The sequence below is a fragment of the Talpa occidentalis genome, unplaced genomic scaffold (assembly GCF_014898055.3).
Source record: "Talpa occidentalis isolate TD23 unplaced genomic scaffold, MPIMG_talOcc4v2.1 talOcc4.4, whole genome shotgun sequence".
NCBI classification, from domain to species: domain Eukaryota; kingdom Metazoa; phylum Chordata; class Mammalia; order Eulipotyphla; family Talpidae; genus Talpa; species Talpa occidentalis.
Genome location: NW_023604295.1, coordinates 115,850,507 through 115,862,677, shown reverse-complemented (window position 1 = coordinate 115,862,677; position 12,171 = coordinate 115,850,507). Strand labels below are relative to the sequence as shown.

The 12,171-nt window shown below is 36.6% G+C and overlaps 1 protein-coding gene across 6 annotated transcripts in view; it reads left to right on the top strand.

Moving 5' to 3' along the window:
- The window catches only part of ADAM2 (ADAM metallopeptidase domain 2), a 51,127-nt gene extending 39,575 nt beyond the window's left edge, over positions 1-11,552 (top strand). For all 6 annotated transcript variants that reach the window (XM_054700903.1, XM_037526112.2, XM_054700904.1 and 3 more), the window contains 5 exons: positions 261-338; positions 552-684; positions 9,156-9,315; positions 10,543-10,615; positions 11,201-11,552. In XM_054700903.1, coding sequence (XP_054556878.1) covers positions 261-338; positions 552-684; positions 9,156-9,315; positions 10,543-10,576 — 405 coding nt within the window. In that variant the 3' untranslated portion in view covers positions 10,577-10,615; positions 11,201-11,552. The remainder of the gene's footprint in view (positions 1-260; positions 339-551; positions 685-9,155; positions 9,316-10,542; positions 10,616-11,200) is intronic.
- Positions 11,553-12,171: the final 619 nt, after the last annotated feature.

The following is a 12,171-nucleotide window of genomic DNA, read 5'->3' as shown; positions in this document are numbered from 1 at the left end:
CCCTGTTCCAGGATAAGCAGAAGTTATATATTTTGCTTGTATATTTTGTTTGTATTATTTTGTTTGTATTTTGTTTATTCTCAGGAAATCAATTTCATCCACAGTTGCAAACATATATAAGTTTACTGCTTATTGCAAGTACAGTAATGCCTATTATTAAATGAATGCCTCCTAAGTCAGCATAATGTGGGATACTTTTAATTATATATCAACTATAAATGGCATTTCAGTGAAATTAATTCTGATTCTTTCCTTTTTAGATTTGTAAGAATAAGGAATGTGTAGATAATGAATACTTGTCACAACTGTGTCCTGCAGATAAATGTAAAGGTCATGGTGTAAGTACCAGTCATACGACAAAATAGAAATCACTGAGAATGATTCTACAAAGGGAAAAACACACACACACACACACACACACACACACACTGATACACCATAAACCTTGGCCTTATCTTACCTAAGAGTCATTTCAAAATTTTACTTGAACACAATTAATTCTAACTTCTTCTAAGTATTTTACCGGGTCTTTCTCCTGGTTTTGGTTTTAGGTCTGCAATAACAATAACAACTGTCACTGCGAGTCCACATATTTACCTCCAGATTGCGAAAAAGAAGATGCTTCATATCCTGGTGGAAGTGTTGACAGTGGAAATTTTCCGCAAACTAAAGACCAGTCAATCAGTATGTATCAATTACAATTTGAAAACATAATCAAAGTATTTAAATTTATTACATATAATAAAATAAATAATATTTTTCCTATCAATTTATATTTATGTTTGAACATTAAGCAATAAACCATATATGACTATGTTTTACTTCCAGAGAGAATGTGACATATACAGTAGGCCCTTGAATAATGATGTTTTAACACCATGTTGCTATAATGTTTTTTTTTTTTTTTTAGTAAGTTTTTTTTTTTTTTTTTTTATAAATTTTATTGTTATATTCCCCATACAATTGCAGCCCCCCCATTCTGACCCCAATCCCTCCCCTCCCGCCCCGCCCCCCTAAAAGTGTCTCTGGTTCATAGTTTTTTGTTGATTTTGATTTTCACTTTCTTATAGTTATTCATTTTCCTGGTCCCTTATTTAAGTTTTCTAGATTCCTGCTATGAGCGAGACCATCCGGTATTTTTCTTTTTCTTTTTGGCTTATTTCGCTGAGCATGATCCCTTCCAGCGCCATCCATGTTGCTGCAAATTGCATGTGTTTATCTTTTTTGAATGCTGAGTAATATTCCATGGTATATATGTACCACATCTTCTTGATCCAGTCATCTATTTTTGGGCATTTGGGTTGTTTCCAAAGCTTAGCTATTGTAAACAGTGCTGCTATAAACATAGGGGTGCAGGTGTTCTTTGGAATTGATGTTTCTGTGTCCTTTGGGTAAATACCTAGGAGTGGAATTGCTGGATCATATGGAAGCTCTATGTTTAGTAGGTCCAGAAATCTCCACACAGCTCTCCACAGTGGTTGGACCAGTTTGCACTCCCACCAACAGTGCAGAAGAGTTCCTTTTTCTCCACACCCTCGCCAGCATTTGTTGTTGCTAGTTTTTTTAATATGTGCCATTCTCACTGGTGTAAGATGGTATCTCATGGTAGTTTTGATTTGCATTTCCCTGATGGCAAGTGATGTTGAACATTTTTTCATATGCCTGTTGGCCATTTGCATTTCCTCTTCAGAGAAGTTTCTTTTTAGCTCTTCTGCCCATTTTTTGACTGGATTATTTTCTTTGTTGTTGCTGAGTCTCATCAGCTCTTTGCAGATTTTTGTGATCAGTCCTTTATCATTAGTGTTGGGTGCAAAAATGTTCTCCCAGTTGGTGGGGTTTCTCTTTGTTTTTGTTATTGTCTCTTTTGCTGTGCAGAAGCTCTTTAATTTGATGTAGTCCCAGCTGTTTATCTTTGCCTTCACTATCCCTGCTTTGGGTGATGTGTCTGTAAAGATGTCTTTGATGTGCAGATCACGTAGTGTTTCGCCTATATTTCCTTCTATATATTTTATGGTTTCAGGTCTTATGTCTAGTTCTTTAATCCATTTTGAGTTGATTTTTGTGTATGGTGTGAGGTAGTGGTCAAGCTTCATTCTTTTGCATGTAGCGACCCAGTTTTCCCAGCACCATTTATTGAACAAACTTTCTTTGCTCCAATGCATAGTCTTTGCTCCTTTGTCAAAGATTAGTTGACCATAAATCTGTGGATTTATTTCTGGATTTTCTATTCGATTCCATTGGTCTGTATGTCTGTTCTTGTTCCAATACCATGCAGTTTTGATGATTATGGCTTTGTAGTATAGTTTGAAGTCTGGGAGTGTAATGCCTCCATTCCCTTCTTTTTTTTTCAGGAGAGCTTTGGCTATTCGGGGTTTTTTGTGATTCCATATGAATTTCACCAATAATTGTTCTATTTCTTTGAAGAATGACATTGAAATTTTGATTGGAATAGCATTGAATCTGTATATTGCTTTTGGAAGGATGGCCATTTTAATAATGTTTATTCTTCCAATCCATGAGCAGGGGATGTCTCTCCATTTCTTTGTGTCTTCTTCTATTTCTTTTAACAGTGTTTTATAGTTTTCTTTGTATAGGTCCTTTATCTCTTTTGTTAGATTTATTCCCAAATATTTGATTTTTTTGTTTCAATAACAAAAGGGATGGTTTTTTTTGATTTCTTCTTCTTCAGATTTATTGTTTGTGTATAGGAAGGCTACTGACTTTTGCATGTTGATTTTGTATCCTGCCACTTTACTGAACTGATTGATGAGTTGAATTAGCTTTTCTGTGGAGTTTTTGGGGTTCTCTATGTATAATATCATATCGTCTGCAAATAGTGATAGTTTGACTTCTTCTTTTCCTATTTGGATTCCTTGGATGTCTTTCTCTTGTCTTATTGCCCTGGCTAGGACTTCCAGTATTATATTGAAAAGCAGTGGTGAGAGTGGACATCCTTGTCTTGTTCCAGATCTTAATGGAATTGCTTTCAGCTTTTCACCATTGAGAATGATGCTGGCTGTTGGCTTGTCATAGATGGCCTTTATGATGTTGAGGTATGTTCCTTGTATCCCAAGAATTTCAAGGGCTTTTATCATGAATGGGTGTTGCACTTTGTCGAAAGCTTTCTCAGCATCTATTGATATTATCATATGGTTTTATATTTCTTTTTGTTGATGTGTTGGATAACGTTGATTGATTTTCGGATGTTAAACCATCCTTGTGCCCCTGGAATGAATCCTACTTGGTCGTGGTGAATTATCTTATGGATACATTGTTGGATTCTGATGGCTAAAATTTTATTGAGGATTTTTGCATCAGTGTTCATTAGGGAGATTGGCCTGTAGTTTTCCTTTTTGTGTTGTCCTTGTTCGGTTTTGGTATTAGTGTAATGTTGGCTTCATAGAACGTGTTTGGTATTGTCCCTTCCTTCTCAATTTTTTGGAAGAGTTTGTGAAGGATAGGCACTAATTCGTCTCTGAATGTTTGGTAGAATTCATTTGTAAATCCATCAGGTCCTGGGCTTTTGTTTTTGGGGAGGTTTTTGATTACCATTTCAATTTCGCTAATTGTAATTGGTCTGTTTAGGTGTTCTATTTCTTCTTTATCTAGCTTTGGGTGATTGTAGAGTTGTAGGAATTTGTCCATCTCCTCTAGATTATTAAACTTATTTCCATATAACTGTTCATAGTAGTTACTGATTATTTTTATTTCTGCTGTGTCCGTTGTGATTTCTCCTCTTTCATTGATGATCCTGTTTATTTGTGCTTTCTCCCTTTTTTCCTTTGTGAGCCTGGCTAGGGGTTTGTCTATTTTATTGATTTTTTCAAAGAACCAGCTCTTGGTTTCATTGATCTTTTGGATTGTTTTTTTAGTTTCAATTTCATTTATTTCTGCTTTGGTTTTTATTATTTCTTTTCTTCTACTGGTTTTGGGGTTTTTTTGTTGTTCTTTTTCTAGATCTTTGAGCTTCGAGATTAGGTTGTTTCTTTGAGTTCTTTCTTGTTTCTTGATGTGAGCTTCTATTGCTATATATTTTCCTCTTATTACTGCTTTTGCTGCATCCCATACATTTAGGATATTGGTGTCCTCCTTGTCGTTCAATTCAAAAAATTTTTTAATTTCTTCTTTGATCTCCTCATTAGTCCAGTGGTCTTCCAGTAGTGTGGTTTTTAATCTCCATGAGGTAGGAAAGTTCCTTGCCTTCTTTTTATGGTTTAGTTCTAGTTTGATGCCTTCATGGTCAGAAAAGATGGTTGGTATGATTTCAATCTTGGTGTATCTGTTGATGTTTGTCTTGTGCCCCAGTATGTGATCGATCCTGGAGAATGATCCGTGTGCGCTTGAGAAAAATGTGTACTCCGTTTTTTTGGGGTTTAGTGTTCTATAGATGTCTGTTAAGCCCAATTGCTCTAGGTCCTTATTTAGAGCTTTGGTTTCTTTACTTATTTTTTGTCTTGTTGATCTATCCATTGTTGATAGTGGTGTGTTGAAGTCTCCCACTACGTATGTGTTTTCTCTGATGTCTGTTTTCAGAGAAGACAACAGTTGTCTGATATATTTTGGTGCTCCTTCGTTTGGTGAGTATATGTTAATGAGTGTTATTTCTTCTTGAAGTATTGTCCCCTTGATCATAATGTAGTGACCATTGGGGTCTCTTTTTATCTTTTTGAGTTTGAAATCTGTTTTATCTGATATAAGTATAGCTGTTCCTGCTTTCTTTTTTGGCCCATTTGCTTGTAGGATTGTTTTCCATCCTTTGACTTTGAGCCTATTTTTATCTTTTGTAGCTAAATGTGTTTCCTGGAGACAGCAAAAGGTTGGGTTTTGTTTCTTAATCCAGGCTGCAACTCTGTGTCTTTTTATTGAAGAGTTTAGTCCATTTACATTTAGAGTTAATATTGATATGTTAACATCTGTATTTGCCATTGTGTTTGTCTTTCCTTTGATTTTATTTATTTATTCTTTTAATAACTTTTTTTTTTTTTTTGGCCTTCTTTCATTGTTATTCGTCCCTCTGAGGTTCTGGCTTTAGGACTCCTTGTAGTATTTTTTGGAGTGGGGGTTTATTTGCAATGAAATTCCGGAGTTTCTGTTTGTCTGGGAAGGTCCATATTCTTTCTTCAAAGAGGAAGGAGAGCTTTGCGGGATAGAGTATTCTTGGTTGGCATCTGTTTTCTTGGAGTCTGTTGACTATGTCCTCCACTCTCTCCTTGCCCGTAGTGTTTCTTCGGAGAAGTCTGATGTCAGCCTGATTGGCTTTCCTTTGAATGTTATCTGTTTCTTCCCTCTTGCCAGCTTCATTATTTTTTCCTTGTCCTGGATTCTTGGGAGCTTTACTATTATGTGTCTTGCTGTATTTTTTTCTTTCGTCGTGGAAGTTTGGTGTTCTTCTTGCTTCTTGTATATCAATTTTCAGCTCCTTCTTCACATTTGGGAAGTTCTCTTCAATTATCTCTTTGAATATTTTCTCTGTTCCTACTTCTCTCTCCTCTCCTTCTGGTATTCCTATAACTCTTATATTTCCTTTCCTCATGGAGTCAGATAGTTCCGAAGTCTTTCTTCATTCTTTTTCCTTCGTACTTCTCTTTCCTTTTCTGTTTTGGTTCTTTTTATTTCTGTGTCTTCAAGAGCACTTATTCGTTCTTCCATTTCATCAATTCTGCTTTCATTGCTTTTCCCAGAATTCTTTAGTTCTTCCACTAATTCTTTGATCTCCTGCATTTCTTTTACTTCCCTCTTTAGGGACTCAATTTCATTCTTCTGATCGTTGATTATTTTTCCCTTATCATTGTTTTCCTTTATGACTTCTGTCAGTTTTTTAATCACGGCAATTTTAAATTCTCTTTCTGGAAGGCTCAGAAGTTCTTCCAAGTTACTGTCGTTGCCATCTGGGGGCTGGTTTTCTTTTTGTGGTGTGCTTTTTCTCTGGAGAGTTGCTAGGTTGCGTGTGGTTCTTCTCCTCCCTACTGTCTGTTTTCTAATTTGCCGTATGCGTTGGGACACTGTGTTGTTGGGACTGGCCGGCATCTTGGGTGGGCTTCTCTTCTCCCCTCTGGTTCCTCCTGGAGTCATCTGTCAGTTTCAAGCAGTCTTTATTGGAGAAAGGTCCCTGTCCTAAAATGTCGATGTGGGGACACACTCCCCTGTGCGCCTGGTCTGCCCCGACGGTGGGTTCCTGCTCCCCCTCTGGGCTTGGACTGCAGGCCAGAGGGGGTCTGGCGTGGGCGAACTTCCCCCGCTCACCTCTGGCTCCTGAGGAAGCCTTCTGCAGGTAGTCTTTACTGAAGAAATGTCCCTGTTCTAAAATGGTGATGTGGGACACACTCCCTGCGCGTCCGGTGTCAGGCACACTCTTCTGCGTGCCTGGTCTGCCCTGGCTGTGGGTGCTCGCTCTCCCTGTGGGCTCAGACTACTTGTTCGGAAGGGGCCAGGTGTGGGCTAACTCCCCAGCTGGCCACTAGTTCCTTCAGGAGCCTGTGCTGTCTACAAGTCGCTAGGTGGCGCCAAAGATCTCTCCTAGAGCCCTTGGGGAGCTGATTTTCCACACCGTGGGACAGGGAGCAAAGCGGGGATGGTAGGGTACACCTCAACGGCTTTGGGGTGCTGTGTCTGCCTTGTGACCCACCGTCGTGGGGAACCCACGCCCCTAATTTCGTGCCCCGGGTCTCAGTTCCAAAGCCCTCAGTTCCAGGACGCGGGCTGTAGCCCAGTTCAGTGGCGCGGGAAGGGCGCCTTTTGCACCGCTCCCGTGCCTGGGCGCCTGGTTCCTGCTCACTCAGGGAGGGACCTTCACCTCAGTGAGGACCTCCGCGCGTCTCCCCGCAAGCCTAGGTCGTCTCCCAAGCCTAGGTCGCAGGCGCGGGGACCTGGGCAGCCGCGATCCTGGTCTGCACTTGCTTTTCAAGCGCGCCGAGCGCGCCGCTATCCGCGCCAGCTTACCGGCAGCCCGGGCTGAGTGCGCGTCTCCCGGGGTCTTTGTTCTTCTCTAATGGCGCCCGGAGCCGTTCGCTCACCGCCTCGGCGAATCCTGCAGGGTTCTCCACAGCTCCCGTTCACGGGGTGTGGTGGCTGCAATAGTTCCTTTCCGCTCACAGTCCCGCTTGCTGCGTCGTTTGTTCTTGTTGGTTGTTTTGGTTTGTTGTTTCCTCCTCTCTGCCGGTCGGAGAGTGCCGCCTCTGTGGGCGGGGGAGGGGAGCAGGGTTCTGCGCTTCCCTCCCTTCTGGTCCTCTTTTATGGCAACTTTCTTCTTTGGGCAGTTTGCTGGAGTCACCCGTTTATCTTCCGTGTCCCAGTTCTCACTGGGACCTGCCGCTTTTCCTCCCTATTCACTTTTTTTAATGGGAGATCTTACTCGCAGCGTCTCCTCGCCGCCATGTTGCTCCGCCCCCTCCTCCATGTTGCTATAATGTTAATGAGTGCAAATGCTCCTGACCGTCATTATAGAAAACAACATAATTTGTGGACCTGGTTTCTTTAAATGTCATTTTCATTGAAGTCCACAGCTTCTGGGTCTGTATATGATGACATTAAATGAGGAATTACTATAAATACGTCAGTAATTACTTTACTATAAATAAGATACAGCAGGAAAACAGATATCACTTTAATCCTTTGTGAATTATCAGGCATCAGGTTACACAGAGATGAAAGTCGATCAGATAGTGGGGAAGCAATCAAGAGATTAGTAACAATAGGAATCTTAGAACTACTAATTCTTAGTCTTCTTAGCACTAGAGGAACAATAAAAGGAGATAGTATTACTAGAATCGGACTCTGAGTCATGCAGAATGACACATTACTATAATCATGCCGATTTAGCAGGATCTAGAACTCTTAAGTAGAGGTACTGTGCAGCATCAATAGAGTTATAGATCATACACAACCACTGTTTGCGATACTGAAGAGGAAGGTTATAAATAGGATGCTATTTCGGGACCTCCTTGTTGGCACAGAGGTTAAAGACACAGTGCTATCAAGCTCTCACCAGCCACTGCAGCATGTGTTCAATTCCCCGCCAGCAAGGGAGCTAACCCGGCAGACCTCTTCTGTCTGCTGCTCCCCTCAGCAGTGTATTTCAGTATATCTGCCTGTTCTATTCCCCACTCTCTCTGGTGAATCCACTCACCCCCATAGCCACCCCCCACACACACCTCTGACACACCCCAGTTCTTAAATGCATAAATAAATAAATCTTTATAAAAATTTATCATGCTATTTCATGCTCTCTTCTGACAATCCAAATTGTATCCATTGACTCCCATTGACCATATCTTTCTAAAAGACAGGTCAAGGAGCTTAGGGGTGAGGGGGTGGGTCTTGACATTTTTTCTTTTTGTTCAAAGCAAGGAAGGATTTTAGAACAAGTCAGTATTAACATTGCTTAGGACTAGATATCCTTTATATGAAAATTTATATTTACAGGAAATTAAAGTTTTTTTCCCCCATATTTTAACATTTAACATTCCCACCTTCCATCCAGTGTTGGAAACATTATATTTAAGGTCAGATGACAAGATTAGTTAAGAAAAAACACTATAACAAGTATTGACTTATTATCTGGTTATTTCCATTGTCATAGTAGCAGTTAGCTTCCAGTAGTTTATCTTCAAGTTGACTGCAATTAACCATTCCTGTCTATGCATATAATTGCAATTGCAATTTCCAAAATGAGCAAAGCTGAAGAGATTTACTCCTTTCCTACAATTCAGTTGTTACTTATGACATGGTTGGTCTATAAAAGTCACAAGTGAGATTCTGTAATTCCAATTGGGTATTTTAGAATACTAATTCTTGTAACTCTCATTATTGGAATATTCATTGTATTGGAAGTTATCTGTTCTATAAGAAATTTAACTACATTCTCTCTGTCACACACACACAATGCAACAAAGTCCTCCCCTGTTCCCTAAATTCATGACACACAAAAAATGAAAACAAAATAAATGATTGTTTTAAGTTACTAAATTTGGGGGTCGTTTCTTGTACCACAGTGGTTCTCTCTCTCTCCCTCATTGCTTCTCAAATTCTACTTCTTATAAAGTTAGTTATACAATTATTTAATACTTATTTTTTTTATTCTAAGAGTCATATTAAAATACAGAGATATCTTTAATATGTTACTTTCAAATCACTGCTTGTTTGTTTTTGTCTCCTAGCTGATCGATACATTGAGAATGTTTACCATTCTAGACGCCCAAGATGGCCATATTACTTACTCATTCCTTTTTTTATTGTTCTCTGCTTACTGATTGCTAAATTGGTAAAAGTTTATTTCCAACGAAAGAAATGGAGAACTGAGGAGTACACAAGCGATGAGTACATTGATTTCATATTTCAGATCCATTCCTTTTAGAATTTGTTGGAATATACAGTAACTCATAAATAAACAATACTATGATGATGTAACTGGAAATACTTCAGATTTGATTTTCATCCTTATATCGATATTTAATACTTAATATACTAATGATTAATAATTAACATAATTTTTAAATATATAAGTGATTTTAGTCTATAACAAATTGAACACTTGTTAGGGGTAAAAATAAGTAGAACTAATTTTTAGCTAATCTTTATATGCCTCCTTTTTTGTTTGATCTTAATAACTATGTATTAAACATCATTTTATTACTTTTTAATTTTTATATATTTATAAAATTTGCCTACACTATTTGTTAAAAGGCAGTAAGGAAATACAGGAGAGTAACTATCCTTTTATACAGTTAAATAAATTGATAAATATACTTGCAGACAAGCACTCAGTTGTAGATAAGGTATACAATATAAACAGTAATACCTAAAAATTTAGATTATAGCTATAGCTAGGGTACAGGGGAGAAAAATAACAAATAATCTTTGATTAAAAATCTTAGGAGGTCTGAAAATGTGCTTCAGAAATGAAAAGTAATAAAAATTGGTTTACTTCTCTTCAGGTGAATTGCTATGAAATTATTTCTGCTTTGAGTTTTATACTTGTATCCTACATTTTACTAAATTAATTGAATTTTAGTCAAAGATTTAAAATTGATTAGATAAGAAAACTTTAAAGAAAATATACTTTATAGATAAAAAATATGAAAAGTATGTAAATTTGCTAAAATAATATGTAGCACATGAAATACTTAACATAATTCAGTTACTCCAACACATTAAAGGAATTGTCTTATGTTGGATAACTTTACTCTGGAAAAATTATTATTGAAGGTATTTGGGGATAAAGAAGCTAGTAAAATTAATAGAAATAAATATGGCAGGCTACAAATGACAAATCATGCTTAAAACTATTTAGCTAATTATGTTATCAATAGGAAAGTGATATGAGTTCATTTTCAAGTAAATTTATATTACTGTGCTTTTTCTCATGTTAGTCTGGCCTAACTGTTGAGAGGTGTTCTCATTGGTAAGGCATTATCAAGTAGTGGGTGCTCCCAGATCTCAGAGAGGGATTCAATACTGTTCGAATACTGACAGATAGTACTGAGACTTGTAAAACAATCTTGAAGAAAAAATTTTAAGTATTTATTTTCATTTTTAAATATATAGGCAACTTGAAAGTGAGAGTGAACCCAAAGAATAACCTGGAGAAGAGAGAATTCTTGAATTACATGACATCACAGTGAGTATTAAATATTTTAAGGAGCTCTTTCTGCCTGTTTGTGTCTATGCAAGTGTCTTTCACTGTCCTATCCCTTTTCTAATAAACCTGCTCTTTAAATATAAAAAAAAATAAATGCTTTCAGAATGAGAAAGAGAGCAGGACAAATTTAATGTATAAGATAAACATAAACAATAAAAATACACAGTTTATATATTAACTATATATTGATATATATTAACTATATATTGATAATATATATTAACTATATATTAACTATATATTGTATAACTGCATATAAGAAAAATTAGAAAATATTAGAGAATATATTTCAATATTATAAACTATATCATAGACACAAGCTATAAATGATATTTCAATTTGCATTTAATTTTTTGCAATGTTATCTTTTTAATTCTTTTTGTAATAATGTTTAATCACTTATAACTTGCATATACAAAATTCAAAGTTTATTTGGTTACAAATAAATTTCATGATAGAGCTCTACTTCATAATAAGTATAACCTCCTTCTACTTGTAAATTAACCATTATTTTTAACTTGATTTGTCATATGGGTAACTTTTCCCCTTTGCTTATTTTTCCAGAGTAATTATCTTCAATGGATAAGAAAAATGAAAAAGAAAAAGTACATGTAGTGTCTTATTGCTTGAGATACTAAATATGAATTTTATGGTTTAAAACTGATAAGAAAATAATCAAAATTTATATATAATGCAATATAAAAGATATATAAAGCAACAGACAACTTCTTTGAACAAAAGATATTACATATTTCCTATTTTTAAAGTTCTCTCACACTAATTCTATTAGTAGGCATGAAATATGAAAGGTTATAATAAATGCAATATATGATTAAAGACCACTGCTTTGTTTTTAATTGCAATTGTGTGTAGTTATGTTATAATCTCATAGCAATAAAATTACAATGATCCTAAGATTTGGAAAAAGTCTACTGTGTAATGCTTACTAAACACATAATATCAGTTATATTAAGGTTCCAAGTAAAGGATAAAAATAAATTATATGGGCTTAATGTCAAACTACATACGAGGATGATATACTTTCACGCCAGAAATATTATTAGTAGAGATAAAAAAGGGTCAATGCAAAGGGTCAATCTAAAAGGAAGCTATAGTAATAAAATGCATAGTCAGGGTTCTACCGAGAACTAAAACCAATAGGATATAATTAGATGATGATAATTGATGATAGATGATGATGATGATGATGATGACAACAAGGATGATGATGTAGAGAGAGAGAGATAGATAGATAGATAGATAGATAGATAGATAGATAGATAGATAGATAGATAGAATGATGATAAGAATTGGTTAACATGGTCATGGAGGTCAAGAAGTCCCATAATCTATAGTCTGCAAGTTGGAGAACCGGAGAACCTGGTAGTATAATTCAGTTTAAGTCTGAAGGCTTGAAAATTGTGGAGCCAGTGGTGTAAGTCCTGGGCAAAGTTCAAAAGTACAAGAACCAGAAGTGCTAATGGATATCCATGTGCAAGAGAAGATGAATGTCTCAGCTCAAGCAGAAAGCAGAC